Raw genomic sequence first — 16,675 nt, 5'->3', positions numbered from 1 at the left:
CACTCTACAGCATAGTGCTTGTAGTTAATAATATGGTATTGTACACTTTAAAATTTGTTAAAAGAGTAGACATGTTATGTGTTTTACCACAAAAAAAAAAAAAAAAAGTAAAGTAAAATTAAGGGACACAAGGAAACTTTGGGAGGTGTTTCATATTGTCTATTACTTTAATTGTACTGATGGTATCATGAGTGTTTGCATATATCCAAACTCATAAAATTGTACACATTAAATATGTGCAATTCTTTATATATCAATTATACCTCAATAATACACATAATACACAGAGAGAGGAATAAAGTGAGAGAGACAGAGCAGTAGAGAAAATCAAGTAAGGATATATCAACGTGGTATAAATATATCATTTTTAAAAAATAAACTACTATAGGGGCGCCTGGGTGGCTCAGTCGTTAAGCGTCTGCCTTCGGCTCAGGTCATGATCCCAGGGTCCTGGGATCGAGCCCCGCATCAGGCTCCCTGCTCGGCGGGAAGCCTGCTTCTCCCTCTCCCACTCCCCCTGCTTGTGTTCCCTCTCTCGCTGTGTCTCTCTCTCTCAAATAAATAAATAAAATCTTTAAAAAAAATAAATAAATAAAAAATAAAAAATAAAAAATAAACTACTATAGAAAACTTTATGCCAGTATATTTTAGAACTGTAAAGATAAAATAGACAAATTCTTTTAAAAATATATTCATAATTCTTTCTTGAGTGAGTTCTAATAAGTTATATACATTTTTATTTTTTTATTTTTTTTATTATGTTATGTTAGTCACCATGCAATACATCATTATTTTTTGATGTAGTGTTCCATGATTCATTGTTTATGCATAACACCCAGGGCTCCATGCAATACGTGCCCTCCTTAATACCCATCACCGGGCTAACCCATCCCCCCTCCTCCGTCCCCTCTAAAACCCTCAGTTTATTTCTCAGAGTCCACAGTCTCTCATGGTTCATCTCCCCCTCTGATTCCCCACTTCATTTTTCCCTTCTTCTCCTAATGTCCTTATGTTCCACAAATAAGTGAAACCATATGATAATTGACTTTCTCTGCTTGACTTATTTCACTTAGCATAATCTCCTCCAGTCCCATCCATGTTGATGCAAAAGTTGAGTATTCATCCTTTCTGATGGCTGAGTAATATTCCATTGTATATATGGACCACATCTTCTTTATCCATTCATTTGTTGAAAGGCATCTCGGCTCTTTCCGCAGTTTGGCTATTGCAGACATTGCTGCTATGAACATTGGGGTGCATATGGCCCTTCTTTTCACTACATCTGTGTCTTTGGGGTAAATACCCAGGAGTGCAATTGCTGGATCATAGGGTAGCTCTATTTTTAATTTTTTGAGGCACCTCCACATTGTTTTCCAAAGTGGCTATACCAACTTGCTTTCCCACCAACAGTGTAAGAGGGTTCCCCTTTCTCTACAACCCTCCAACATTTGTTGTTTCTTTCCCTGTCCATTTTTGCCATTGTAACTGGTGTAAGGTGGTATCTCAATGTGGTTTTGATTTGAATTTCCCTGATGGCTAATGATGATGAACATATACAAAGATAAACTCAAAATAGATGAAAGACCTCAATGTGAAACAGGAATCCATCAAAATCCTGGAGGAGAACATAAGCAGTAACCTCTTTGACATCGGCCACAGCAACTTCTTTCAAGATACATCTTCAAAAGCTAGTGAAACAAAAGCAAAAATGAACTTTTGGGACTTCATCAAGATAAATGCTTCTGCACAGCAAAGGAAACAGTCAACAAAACAAAGAGGCAACCCACGGAATGGGAGAAGATATTTGCAAATGACACTACAGATAAAGGGCTGGTATCCAAGATCTATAAAGAACTTCTCAAACTCAACACCCAAAAAACAAATAATCAAGTCAAAAAATGGGCAGAAGACATGAAAAGACACTTCTCTGAAGAAGACATACAAATGGCTAACAGACCCAGCTTTCTTTTGAGGTCTGTTGGCATGAAAGATGGTTCTCCATCCCTTCACTTTCAGTCTTGATGTATCTTTAGGTTCAAAATTAGTCTCTTGTAGACAGTTATATACATTTTTAAAGAAGAATATATGCAAACATTAAAAATGAGCAAAAATTAAACAAGATTGTGGATATATACTTATTTATTTTTTTAAATATTATTTTACTTATTTTTGCGAGAGAAAGAGTGCGGGCGCATATGAGTGGGAGGAGAGGCAGAGGGAGAAACAGACCCCTCGCTGAGCTGGGAGCCCTACTCAGAACTCGATCCCAGCACCCTGGGATCATGACCTGAGCCGAAGGCAGATGCTTAGCCAACTGAGCCACCCAGGTGCCCAGATATATACTTCTTTAATAAAATTATTTTTCAAAAAAGCAAAAGAAATATAAAAATAAATCCAGAATAATGATTGTTTCTGGGTGAAAAACAAGGTAAAGGGATAGAGGTTGAGAAAGTAGATGCAATGATAGATAGGCTCACAGGTATTTATTTTATTATGCTTTTTACCTCAAATATATGTTACATATTTTGTAAATGCATAATATTTCATAACAAGAAGTAGAAAAAATCAATTAGATCAGTACATAAAATTTTTTTCTTTCAGATTTGCAAAGATTCAATTAATTATATATCCTCTGTTTGCAAAGATGGGAGAAACTCATACTCTAATTCACTGCTGGTGATGAAATTTTAAATCAACCCGATCATTTTAGAAGGCACTTTTGCCATATTTAATCAAGCCTTACAAATACATTTTGGCACAGCAATTTCATTTCTATTGTTATTATGAGGAAGTAACCAAAGGCATGTATATATAAAAAACTACATCAATATCTTTCATAGCAGAGTTGTTGAACACTAAAAATTGGTAATAACTTAAATGTCAGCAGTGAAGTATTGACTAAAGCAATATGGCTATATCCGTGCAATAGATTACTATATAGTGACCGAGAACTACATGGTAGAAGTAGATTTATTAGCATAAAAAGACTTACACATTATATTGTTAAATGACCAATATCAGTATTGTTAAATGACTTACATATCATATTGTTAAATGGATTGTAGAACAATGTGGTCCTATTTTGTATGATTTTTCAAATGCATAAAGGAAAATCCTAAAAGAAATGTAACAATATTTTGACAATTATATTTGAGTGAAGTGATTTTCGGTGATTTTTTTTTCTTTTCTTCCTTGTGCTTATTTATATGTAACCTACAAATGTACTTTAGATTGCACAAGTTTGTTTTCCTGAATAAGTTTAACATTTGTGCTAAATCTACTAGATTTTTCCTATTTCTTTGCATTCCTTGTGATTCATAATGAAAGAGTTGTTTCTCTCCCTCTCAGCTTTTATTTACCATTTGCTCTTTGGACAAAAACAAATAATTATGGACTTCCCACTGTAGGTCCAGCATCTGTCTAGGTACAAAGATCAAAAAATCATATTTTCTGTGTTATGGATCTTCTTTCCATGTGGACAGAAACAAAAAATAATTAATAAAACAAAACAATCATTCAAATGGGGACATTCAACAAAGCATATGATAGAGAATGACTGGAGTAGAAAGGCAAGAGGCAACTTCTTTAGATAGGAAGTTTCTTGGGGTTGACATTCACAAATTCATGAACTCCCTCTACTCAAACCCTTTTGTTCAGTCTGCCTTCCCTACCACACCCCTTACTTTCTTGCAGTGATTTTTTTACCTCAGAGATGGATTGCCCCTTCCTACAATTAAGCTGTATATTTCTTTTTTTTTAAGATTTATTTACTTATTTTAGAGAGAGAGAGCACGCATGCACTCGTGAGGGGAGGGGCAGAGGGAAAGAATCTCAAGCAGACGCCACGCTGCATGCAGAGCCCAACACCTGGCTCAATCCCAGGACCCACAAGATCATGACCTGAGTCAAAATCACAAATGGAACACTTAACCGACTGAGCCACTCAGGCACCCCAGGTTATATACTTCTAACACAATTTTCTACTATGTTCTAAATCCTGTGGTAGGAACACAGGATTCAATACCTTTTTTGATTAATTGAATTTCTATTTATGAACTTTTTATAACTTACTCAGCTTGGTAACGTCTTCCAGCACATTAAAAAGCACCATAGATAACGAAAACAAGCGTCTTAGAACTAATGCATAGCCCATAAGAAGGCATTTGAATATAAAAGAAAGTGTAGAAAGTAAATTGAATTGCGGCATTTTGAAGTCTCTATATTCAAGGAATTTTATCATTTAAAATATTTTAGTCCTGGGATGCCTGAGTGGCTCAGGCGGTTAAGCATCTGCCTTTGGCTCAGGTCATGATCTCAGAGTCCTGGGATCGAGCCCCGCGTCAGGCTCCCTCTTCTCTCTCTCTCTCTCCCTCTCTCTCTCTCTCTCAAATATATAAATAAATAAATAAATAAATAAAATACTTCAGTCCTGTTAGGAAAAGTGTATGTTCTTGATCAAGATCTGATGAATGGACTTAGAAAGGAAAGGAAATAATTTGTAGACAGCAGGGAAGAAGGTCATCAAAACTGAGAAGTGGTTTTAATGTTTTATTTCATTTTATTGAGCAGGCACTTACATAACACCATAGATCAAGAATTGTTTAAGTACCTTACAAATATTAACTTGGTCAATCCTTATAATCTTATGAGGAAGGTAACTTTACCATATCAATTAAGTCAAAAACAAATATCAGAAATTCCAGATGGTTCAACTTACCTCTATTTTACAGATGACAGAATTTAGGCATATTAGGGTAAGCAATTTGTGTGTTAGTAAAATGCAAAGCTAAGTTTTTAAATCAGGCGGTCTGGCTCAAGAGTGTGTACTTGTAACCATGGCACTGTAAAAGGAAAGAGTTTACCTAACTCTGAGGTATCATTGCTGATTTCAATATAATTAGGGCAAGAGTTAGCACTACCTAGGACAGAATTATTAAGTAGGTCATTGTCTTTGTCCATTACCTGGCCCCCATTATTTAAATCCCGTGACAGTACAGGAATACAGCTTTTGAAAGAATTGGAGTAATTATAAGGCTTAATTCATGCATTAGTTGAAAAGCTTAAGAAGCTATAACCCAGTGATCCAATTTCAGGTTGATGTTGTGATAAAACACACACACACACACGCACACACAAAGATAATTCAAAATAACTTTAGTTCTTTGCTTTTTACTAAAGGGCAATATATATTGAAAGGTAAGAGATAGGCAACAATATCTTTTTAAAATTCTCTTTTTGTCTTTTATCTATTTTCTTCACACACTATGGCTACCCCCACACATCTCACTGTAGAACCTCTAAAGAAAAAAAACACTATCTCTAATAATGGCAATTTTTTAATATTTCCAAAGCACTTTTCTTCAGATTCTGCATTACAAACCCCAAAAATAAATCTGACAAGGGAGGATTCTCCTCGGAACACAGAGTAGGAAAAGAGCAAGTCCTGTCCAAAATCCTCATCAAGGAGAAGTGAGAAAATGTGGAAACAAATGTATATTAATACTTCTTATTCCATCACATTACATAAGAAAGAACACCATATCCTCCTTGACTGTGGGCAGAAAACTCATTAAGAAAATCCTGGAATTAATAATTAAACTAGTAAGTAGAGCATCCATGGTGCTGTGTTTCGCTGGATTCATGTCTGCAGCACAGTCAGGGAGTGTTAGAGATGCTTGTCTTTCTTGATATCAAAATCACTTAAAACAGCTTCCTGGAGCTCAACACCTGACTGAATATCCTCCTCATTGCCACTTTCATCTCTTTATTCCTAAAAGTATAGATGGCAGGGTTCAGAAATGGGGTAATAATTACATCAAAAATGGCAAGGAACTTATCCACCGGCACTGTGGGAAATGGCCATGAGTATACGAAAATACATGGACCAAAAAATAAGACCACAACTGTGATGTGAGCTGACAGAGTAGAGAGAGCCTTGGACGAGCCCCCTGAAGAACGTTGCCAAACAATGACCAAGATGAAGATATAGGAAATAACCAAAATGAAAAAAGTTCCCAGAGAGATGAAACCACTATTGGCAGTGACCATGAGCTCCAATCTGTAAGTGTCTGTGCAGGCAAGCCTAATAAATCGAGGAAGATCACAGTAAAAGCTGTCCACTTCATTGGGGCCACAAAATGGCAGGTTTACAACAAATACAAGTTGGATCAATGAGTGGATGATTCCAATGGTCCAGGCCACCACCAAGAGTAAAATACAAGTTCTGAAGTTCATGATGGTCAGGTAGTGGAGAGGCCTGCATATGGCAACATAACGGTCAAGGGCCATGGCAATGAGCAGAACCATCTCAGTTCCTCCAATAACATGAATGAAGAACATCTGAGCAATGCAGCCTTGGAAAGAGATTACTTTTCTCTCCTTGAAAAGATCAGAAATCATCTTGGGAGCTGCAATGGAGGAAACCCACATGTCAATAAAGGAGAGGTTGGCCAGCAGGAAGTACATGGGGGAGTGTAAATGGGAGTCAGAGATCACTGTGAGCACAATGAGGAGGTTTCCTAAAATACCTGTTATATAGAACACAGAGAAAACTAGAAATAGGACAAGCTGCATCTCCAAAGAACTGGTGAGTCCCACCAACACAAGCTCAGACACCACCGAATTATTTCCTACCCCCATGGTTTCAGTCACTTTGGGCTCCAAATTTGCCTGAAAGAACAGGAAAAAAATAACAAATTGGGATTACTGGCCATATCCGTCAAGGTTCCATTAGAGAAGCAGACCACAAGGAGATAATATACTAAGGTATTTCTTAGTGATTTGACCTTGCATAATCATGGAAGCTGATTCAGCAGTTTCTGTAAGTCTATTGTCTTTGCATCTGATGACGTAGCTTGACGTCCACAGGACAGGCCCCCAGGAAGGGAAGATGGATGTAAATTGAAGGAAAACAAAAATAAACTGGAACGCACAAGCGAAAGCTAAAGTCCTCAAGGACAGACGAAAATTAGTGTCAGTGTTCATTGCCTCTAACCTCAACGGTATAGATGTACTGCAGAAGCCAGGGCCCTCCACCACAGAGCTGAACACGCAGCGGGCCCACAAGTCAGAGAAGCTCAAGAAGGATCCCAAGGAGGGTGTGGCAGTTGTGGTCCCGGCCACTGCCTCACCCCAATGAGATAAGCCAGCAGAGAAATGACAGTGTGTCTGAGCTATAAATATGGCCGCTGTTTCACTTTAACCTAGAAATATTGCAAAAGAATATCCTTTACAATGTATTCTAGTTGGAAACATAGAGAAAAAGGAATTCTAGAGCATGTAGCTCAATCTAGGCAAGCTGACACAATACAAAGCCACCATTCTGTCTATTTAAAAGAATATAGGGGCGCCTGAGTGGCTCAGTCAGTTAAGTGTCAGACTCTTGTTTTCAGTTCAGCTCATGATCTCAGGGGCATGAGATCGAGCCCTGTGTCTGGCTCGGCACTCATCAGGGAGTCTGCTTTCCCTCTCCCTCTGCTCCTCCCCCTGCTCACACACGCTCTCTCTCTCTCTCTCAAATAAATAAATCTTTAAAAAATAGATTTCTAAAAGAATGTACAAATTTTGAAAATTAACTGCCACCTCTATTCATTTGGTCAAACCAAATTTAAGTGGCACTTAAGTAGACTTGACAAAGGCTCTAAATCTATTGGTCCTAATCTCACTTCATCTCCCACCACTCCATCTCCCATCTTCCCTTGTTATGACTGACTCTGTTTAAAATTTCACCAAGGGTTCTCCTCTGATGTCAGGAAGCCCCTTCAAGAGAGAAATGGAAAAGAATTTAAATAGAGTTTTGTAGTGAAAGGAAAACAAAGGTACTAAGTATTATATGGCAATAAATTGTTGCTTCTACTAGCCCACAGGGACTTCAAAATGCCTAAAAACATAAAAAGAAAAAAACTGGCAGAACTACAAAAGAAATAGGGACATTCTGTATACTTGTGGAAATAGTGGGAGAGTGAAACACATTTCCTTCAGTGAACAATAGGACAAACCAACAAAATATCAGTCGGCATAATGAAGGTTTAAAAACATGATTAATCAAATTGAATTATATAGATCCCTGTCCCCAATATATGCAGAACACTCAAGTATTTCTAGAGCATTACAAAACTTTACCATATGCTGTATTATAGAGCAAATCTTAACAAATTTCAAAAGATTGCTACCATGCAAACCATATTCCAGACCCAAAGCAATTAAGGTATAACCACTAACCAAAATGTAACTATAAAATCTTCGTATGTTTGGAAATTAGGTAACACACTTTTAAATAATTCTTGGGTCAAAGATGAAATCACAATGGAAATAAGAAAACATTTTAAGCTGAGTTATAAAATATTTTATACCAAATCCAGTAGGATGAAGTGAAAGCAGTATTTAGAGGGAAATATATAGTCTAACTGCTTATATTAGAGAAAGAAAAAAGGCTTAAAATTAATCTAAAACTTAATGAGCTAAGTGTCCATCTTTAAAAGTAGTAAACACAGCCGCAAAACAAAAACATTTTCTATTAATGAAAGAGAAAACAAAAATAAACTATAGAGAATCTACAGAAACAAAGGCTGTTCTTTGAAAAGACAAGTAAAATTGATAAGCCTCTGATGAAATGAATCAAGCAAAAAACAGAGAGATGGCACATAGAGCTAATATCAAGAACAAAAGAGGAATATAAGTAGAGATGTTACAGACATTGAAAGCATAATAAGAGACTATAATAAACAACTTTATGCCAACATATTCCAAAATTTTGATAATATCAGCAAATATCTAGTAAAACATAACTTACCAAAACTCACTGTGCTGGACATTCTAGAGCCACTGTCCTTCTCTACCCTGCTCCACACCTCTGGAGAGGGCCTTTAAGGACTGCATAAACTGGGCTCCCCTGCTCTCACTGTTGGCTGCTTCTGATCAATGAGAGGCACTAACAAGAAACAAGAGGCCAGGAAGAGAGAGTGAAAGATAAGGATATCAATCGCCTGACAGTCCCCTCGCGGCCCCCGGGGCTGGCAATGTCTGCATTTCTCTTTAATAGGGCAGCCCTCTCCTACATCTGTAACTTCCTTTACAGATCCCAGCAACCACCCTGGGATGCTTCATCATGCCTTACTGGTTTCCCTTAATCCCATTCTTATCTTTCTAAATAGTCTACTCATTGTGAATCTTCCCTCTATTACTCTACTTGAGTGTGCTGTTTTCTGTGGGGACCACAATTAATAAGATAGGAAACCTAAATAATCTTATAACTGCATTAAAGGGATTAAAAAATTTAAGTTGAATTTTAAAAATCTTCCGGTAAACACAATTCTTTTTATGGCAAAATCTACCAAAAATTCAAGGAACCAATAACTATAATTCTACTGATATTGCAAAGAAAGAGAGAAAATTTTCTCCCCTACCTTATTTTTTGAGACTAACATAATGTCCATACTAAAATTTGACCAGGGCAGTATGAGAAAAAAAAAAACTTCAGGGCAATATCACCCACGGATTTATTTTTTTTTAAGATTTATTTATTTATTTGAGAGAAAGAGAGCACACTCACGAGTGGAGGTGGGAGGCAGAAGCAGACAGAGAGGAAGAGAGAGAATCCCAAGCAGACTCCCCACTGAGAGTGGAGCCCTACTGGGGCTCGATCCCACAGCCCCAAGATCACAACCTGAGCCGAAATCAAGAGTCAGACACTTAACCAAAGGAGACACCCATGCGCCCCCATCACCCATGGATTTAGATGCAAAATTAATAAAAATAGTTTTGCTAAAAGGAGGAAAAGTGGGGCAGTATAGCAGTCCGGGTTTCCCAAAAGCAAGCACTGAGGTGGAGGTTAGGGTATAAGATGATCATGAGAGATTAACACCTTTAAGGAGAAGTCAGAGGAGGCAGGATTGGGCAAAAGACAAAGTCTAACTGCGATGCAGACCCAACAAATCCCCACCCTACTGAGCCCTGGAGGGAGTTTTGCTCCATGAGATTGCCCCATGTGGGCTGGAAATAGCTGGGCACTTATACTTCCCTTCACTCAGTCATCCAGCACATGTGGGCTGCTCTGGTCAGGGTGTGACCTCAGGGCTATCTGCTGATGGCACTCCCCATGGCTGGGCAGCAAATCCCTCCTTGAAGGAAAACCCAGGTGGCAGGGAGGGCAGGAGATGAAGGATTCTAGTCTAGACGTGTAAAGTGTTAAGTGAAAGGTGGACATCCAGTAGTATTCATCTTTAAACAATGCACATTTTTTTTGCTTTTGCCTCCTTTGCATACATAAATAACAGAATAATAGGAAAAGAAAAAGCAAGGGATTTTTTTAAAGACTTTATTTGTCAGAGAGAGAAAGAGAGAGAGCACACACAGGGGGAGAGGCAGGCAGAGGGAGAAGCAGACTTCCCGCTGAGCAGGGAGCCCTATGGGGGACTCCATCCCAGGACCCCGGGATCATGACCTGAGCCAAAGGCAGACACTTAACTGACTAAGCCATCCAGGCATCCCAAAGCAAGGGATTGTTAACACAAAAACCACATGGAGGTTAACTGTAGAAAGGAAAGAGAGGAACAAAAACAGAGAAACACAGGAGCTTTATAAGGTACTAGAAAAACTCTTTTAACCTGAGTGATGAGTGCACAGGAATTCACATTATTTTTAATATACCTACGTTTATACACTCCTCTGTATGTAGAATATTTCACAATTTTTAAAAAATAACAGAAAAAGAAGATGGATAGGAATATTCCAGATGGGGGAACAGCATGTGCAAAGGTACAGCGGTGAGAGTGAGCAGCAGTTTTGGGTGGAGAACAATGACTTTTATGGCTTCTATGCAAGGTTGTGTAGGAGGAACATAGGAGATAAAAGGTAAAGATAAGTAGAAAGCAGATTGCAGAGGCCCTAGAAAGCCAGGCTATGGGGGATGAAATACTCCATAATGGGGATTTAAGTTGAGGAACTTGATACCTGTAAAGTAGTGTTTGTTTTTTTAAAGGAGCTAAGGCTAGAGAGGTGACTTAGAAATCATCTGCATAGATATGATCATTGAAGCCACAAGAAATATATGTATCTAGAGGAAAAGTCAAATATGCTATGAGAAAAGCCCAAGATTTAAAGTCTGGGAGAAAGGGGCACCTGCGTGGCTCAATTGTTAAGCATCTGCTTTCACCTCAGGTCATGATCCCAGGGTCCTGGGATCGAGCCCCACATCGGGCTCCCTGCTCAGCGGGAAGCCTGCTTCTCCCTCTCCCGCTCCCCCTGCTTGTGTTCCCTCTCTCGCTGTGTCTCCTCTATCAAATAAATAAGTAAAATCTAAAATAAATAAATAAATAAATAGATAAATAAATAAAGTCTGGGAAATTGAAACAAAAACAGGGAAAGAAAAGGTTCCAGAGAACCAGAGAGTTCAGAACTCTAGAAGTCAAGAAATGAGATTATTTCAGAAGGTGAATAGTGTTGCAGTGGAATCAAGAGGAATAAGAATTAATTCAGCGTTTCTGGGATCAACAAAAGAAAACTGGTATTTGAAAGCAAGGCACTGCTAGGAATTCTTCACTAATGTATTCCCAGTGCCTAGAATGTAACACATCGGATGTGCTCCATGAATATTTATGGAATAAATGAATAATAGAGGGAGGAACTCAGACTGCCCAGGGTTAAGGTAAAAGCAGGCTGTTAAGAAAGTTAGCCTCTTGGGGCGCCTGGGTGGCTCAGTCGTTAAGCGTCTGCCTTCGGCTCAGGTCATGATCCCAGGGTCCTGGGATCGAGCCCTGCATCGAGCCCTGCATCGAGCCCTGCATCGAGCCCTGCATCGGACTCCCTGCTCTGCGGGAGGCCTGCTTCTCCCTCTCCCACTCCCCCTGCTGTGTTCCCTCTCTCGCTATCTCTCTCTCTGTCAAATAAATAAATAAAATCTTTAAAAAAAAAAAAGAAAAGAAAGTTAGTCTCTTGAGAATATACAATTTAAAAATAAAGGAGGAGAAGAATACATGGAGAGAGCCCAAAATAAAAGGACTTTTTAATGATTAAATAAACAGGAGAAATGAGTGTTTCATAGGAACCAATGGGGGAGAATATGAAAGTGCACAACAGCCAGACGTAATTGGTCATAAGGCTCTGGAGTAGCAGAAATGGATGAAATAAAAAATAAAGATAAGAAGGCTTAGCCTTGCAAAATACAAGGGCCATGTATTGTTCTAAGTCAGGAAGGGAAAAGGGAAAAAAAAAATTTGTGAAGACACAAACATGTTATAATAAGGCTTCTTGTTATAGCAAGAACACTAAAGTAGTAACAGGTGAATTTGAACTGTACTAGATCAGAAGGTCTGTCTTTTAGTGGCTATACTGTCAATGAGGTTTTTGAACCATAGATTTTCAAGTAGATGTATAAAATGATTTCTGCCTATTACCGTCCCTTTTTTCATTTGATATCACCATCAAATAAATAAAAGAGGGATGCCTGGATGGCTCAGTTGGTTGAGTGACTGACTGACTCTTGATTTCGGCGCAGGTCGTGATCTCAGGGTCCTGGGATCGAGCCCCACATCGGGCTCCCACTGAATGCGGAGTTTGCTTGTCTCCCTATCCCTCTGCCCCTCCCCCTGTTCGCACTCTCGAGCTCTCTCTCTCAAATAAATAAATAAATCTTTAAATAAATAAATGAAAAGCCCTCAAACCAAGGAAAAGATCATCCGACATCCTGCAGTTTTACTACTTGAAAAAGAAAAAAAAAAAATCGGGGCGCCTGGGTGGCTCAGTCGTTAAGCGTCTGCCTTCCGCTCAGGTCATGATCCCAGGGTCCTGGGATTGAGCCCCACATTGGGCTCCCTGCTCCGCGGAAAGCCTGCTTCTCCCTCTCCCGCTTCCCCTGCTTGTGTTCCCTCTCTCGCTGTGTCTCTCTCTGTCAAATAAATAAATAAAATCTTTAAAAAAAAAAATCAAAATTTTCCATGATTTATCTAGAATCTGGTTGGGATGGAGTGGGATCCAGGGAAGCAGAGAAGAGAAACCAATAAGAAATAGAGGATGAACCAGTAGACCACAGCTTCAAGATGATACAGTAGTGAGGACTGATGAGCCGAAAAAGGAAAATACAAGGGTCCTGCAAAATCCAGAGTGTTCCTGGTTCCCAGTCTCTGCCCGCCCCCGCCTATTCTACAGCAAAATAATATTCCAGAAGCACTAGCTGTGCCTCTCTACTAATCCAAATTGGAGATTTCCCATTGACTGGAAAACAAACCAGGTATTCTAGGGCCTCTGTGTTTGGGCCCCAGCACCAACTCACCCTATCTTCAGCTAAACAGACCCTTCACCATCTCTGAAACTCTTTTCCTCCTTTTCTTCAGACTCTCCCTTCCAGATAAAAAACGCTGCCTCATCTATCTTGAAATGTTGTTCATTTTTCACAGCCCCATTTAAGTGCCACCCATTTCATGAAACCTCCCCAATTATCCTAGCAGGAAAAAAAAATCTTGTTCCCTCTCTTTGCCGTAGCACTTCCTACTTAGCACAGCGCCTTTTGTCCTGCAGTATAGTTACATGTGCATGACTTGGTTCCTGTGTTTCCAAGCACTAGAGGGCAGGACCTCTGCATTATTCATCTCTATCTTCATCCTAGGAGAGTTTCAGAGGGCAGAGTTGTCAATTCTAGGAAGTCAGTGTTTGTTAAATTAATTTGAATTAATTCCTTTGCAATTTCAACTTAACTGTTTAAAATAAGATATTTTAGAAGATGAAGATAAAGAAAACATACAAAGAGAAGAAGAATGATGGTAAGGAGTAGAGAGAAAAAACAATTTAATGATAAAGAAAACAAAAATTAAGCAAAGGAGTAAGTAATAGGGAAAGAGTGATAAAAAGAATCATGGAGAAGAGAAAGAAAAAAGGAAACAGAGTGAAACTTCCCTCAAGTTCTGAGACTAGAGACTAACATGCCCAAATGGAAAAATACAGGAAAGGAATTAAAAACTAGCTTAAATATTGAAAATTCCAAAGCGCCCTAGCCACACACCCAGTAGAAGGCTTTTAGAAAGAGGCTAATCTCACAAAGACAAGGACCTGAGTTTTCCTTCTCAGAAAATATTTGACAGAAAGCCTCATCTGCCATGGAGAATGGCAGATCCTTAACTAGAAACCAAAGTTTTCCCCATTCTTTCCACTTCGTTTCTAATGAGACATTTCCCTAAATGGTATGCCTCCCTTACTTACCTCTCCACCTCTCAGCTGTTCCTGTTCCAGGCGCAGTGATGCAACATAACTTTCGGTTTCTATCTCCTATTCCCACTGAGTCCAGCTCATGGGGGGAAGAAGTTGTGTATTTTTCTCTGTATTCCCAGAACTCTGGCTAATGTTGAAAACATAACAGAAGCTGAGGAAGTACTTTTTGTTGAATGAAACAATGGATATACAAATAACCCAGATATCAAGGTTTTCTGAATCCTTCAGGAAGATGGGCGTCCAATGAAATAGAGTATTTGACCTCAGCAATTACTTCAGATTTTTTCTCCTCAGTCATTTATTATAATAACTAATTAAATGGTCAGTGTAGGAGGAAAGAACATGCAATTCCTGCTTCTTTGGCAAACAGTGGCTAAATTGCATAATTCTGTTTTCTTGGTCCACATAGAAGTTGTGTTCCACCACCCAAACCAGATACTGTTACCAACTCTGGAGTGGATGTTTACTGCCAGACTAAATCTTTTTTTTTTTTTAAGATTTTATTTATTTATTTGACAGAGAGAGAGAGAGAGAGAGAGTGCATGAGCAGGGAGAGGGGCAGAGGCAGAGGGAGAAGCAGGCTCCCTGCGGAGCAGGGAGCCCAATGCGGGGCTCAATCCCAGGACCCTGGGATCGTGACCTGAGCCGAAGGCAGACACTTAACGGACTGAGCCACCCAGGCGCCCCTGCCAGACTAAATCTGACCTAAATCTACATATTCTGTGTGCATCCTAATGTCATTTACACTCCTGTGTGCCTCCTGGATCGTGCCTGACTCTTCCACATCATGGTTCGTACCCTTGAATATGTGACACTGAATACCTCTCTATCCCTTTTTATTTTAAAGATTTTATTTATTTATTTATTTATTTATTTGACAGAGAGCATGAGTGGGTGAAGGGCAGAGGGAGAAGCAGGCTTCCCGCGGAGCAGGGAGCCCGATGCGGGGCTCGATCCCGGAACCCCGGGATCATGACCTGAGCCGAAGGCAGATGCTTAACTGACTGAGCCACCCGGGCGCCCCCTCTCTATCCCTTTTAAAGACCAACATAGGGGCATCTGATTGCATCTGTTTCACCTGTCCTTCTCACCCACCTGTTTTCTAGCAGACCTGAAATAGCAGCATCCTCAGAAAACTCACGTCTGGCATGTGGACCTATTTGAAATTCCCCCAGAGTGGAAAAGAGATAGCTAATTAGCAATACAGAGGGTAGTCAAAAATGGTACCACATAGCAGAGGGAAGAGCAATATGATTTCAGTCTGTGCTGGGAATGGTCTCAGAATAAGACTGATTTTCCCAGAGCAACGTAACAGGAGACAGTTAATGAGTCACATAGGGGAAGAACTCCCTCATGAATAAATAAGTTTTATCAGGTTGTTGTGGTTTTGTTTTTGTTTTTGTTTTGTTTTGTTTTTTACCTCAGGGCTTGAGATGAAGATGAAGTCCTAAGATTCATGAAAATATCTTTTGATTACCTTTTTTTAAGTAGGCTCTATGCCCAGCATGGAGCCCAATGAAGGGCTTGAACTCACAACTCCAAGATCAAGACCTGAGCTGAGCTCAAGAGTCAAACACTTAACCAACTGAGCCACCTAGGTGACCCTCTTTTAATTGCTTTTTTACTGAAAATCATCTTTACTGTTCTCCCATAGTATACATATAAGACAGACACAAACACACAAAATTGGATATTTATTTTCTAGATATATGCATTTGGACAGGTTGCAAAAAGAAAAACCAGTATATTCTGGGGTTTAGAAAATACAACAATCCAAGGGGCGCCTGGGTGGCTCAGTGGTTGGGCGCCTGCCTTCAGCTCAGGTCGTGATCCCAGGGTCCTGGGATTGAGCCTCACATCGGGCTCCCTGCTCGGCAGGGAGCCTGCTTCTCCCTCTCCCTCTTCCACTCCCTCTGCTTGTGTTCCCTCTCTCGCTGTGTCTCTCTCTGTCAAATAAATAAATAAAATCTTTTAAAAAATTTAAAAAATACAACAATCCAAGAAAAAGAGCCAACTAAAACATAAAGACTCTTTGTTTTTGACACTATCCTGAATCTACCTATTCATCTATCTAAGGGTCTCATCAATATTCTTACCTCTAAATGCCTGTTGCTCTTCCAAATAAATATTTATAAGATTTTTATGAATATGGTTATATTTCCTGTTTCACTTGTGACTTTTGTAGTATCTAATTAGTCCTCATGACAAAATATTTTTCTTTACATGTTCAAAGACCGTTGATCAGGATGGTAGAGAAAAGGGTGAAAATTTCAAGGAATTCACATCATTTCTAAAAACACTAATTGAGATTCTAATATACCAAGTTCTGTTATAGATGATAATTATACAGAAGGAAGAAGAAGAGGAGACATGGAATCTCCCTCAAAGAATTCACAGTCCGTGAATCAGAGAAATGTAAAGAAATATTTTAACATCATTTTTTTTAAGATTTTTTAATTTATTCATTTGAGACACA

General features: G+C 39.2%; 1 protein-coding gene and 1 long non-coding RNA gene across 2 annotated transcripts; both read right to left on the bottom strand.

Annotated features, from left to right (window-relative positions):
* Positions 1 to 1,217: 1,217 nt before the first annotated feature.
* Positions 1,218 to 14,332, bottom strand: LOC118529639 (uncharacterized). The gene is made up of 4 exons (XR_004914234.2): positions 14,191 to 14,332; positions 13,522 to 13,596; positions 8,792 to 8,929; positions 1,218 to 1,688 (listed from the first exon to the last, which is right to left on the bottom strand). It is a non-coding gene; the product is annotated as an uncharacterized LOC118529639 (long non-coding RNA).
* LOC118529641 (olfactory receptor 4F21-like) lies at positions 4,669 to 6,639 on the bottom strand. Its single transcript, XM_036082564.2, has one exon. It carries the CDS (start codon positions 6,637 to 6,639, stop codon positions 5,701 to 5,703), a length of 939 nt encoding a protein of 312 aa, XP_035938457.1. The 3' UTR covers positions 4,669 to 5,700.
* Positions 14,333 to 16,675: the final 2,343 nt, after the last annotated feature.

Source organism: Halichoerus grypus, chromosome 8, assembly GCF_964656455.1.
Source record: "Halichoerus grypus chromosome 8, mHalGry1.hap1.1, whole genome shotgun sequence".
Classification (NCBI taxonomy): Eukaryota; Metazoa; Chordata; class Mammalia; order Carnivora; family Phocidae; genus Halichoerus; species Halichoerus grypus.
This window is presented reverse-complemented; position numbering and strand designations above follow the sequence as displayed.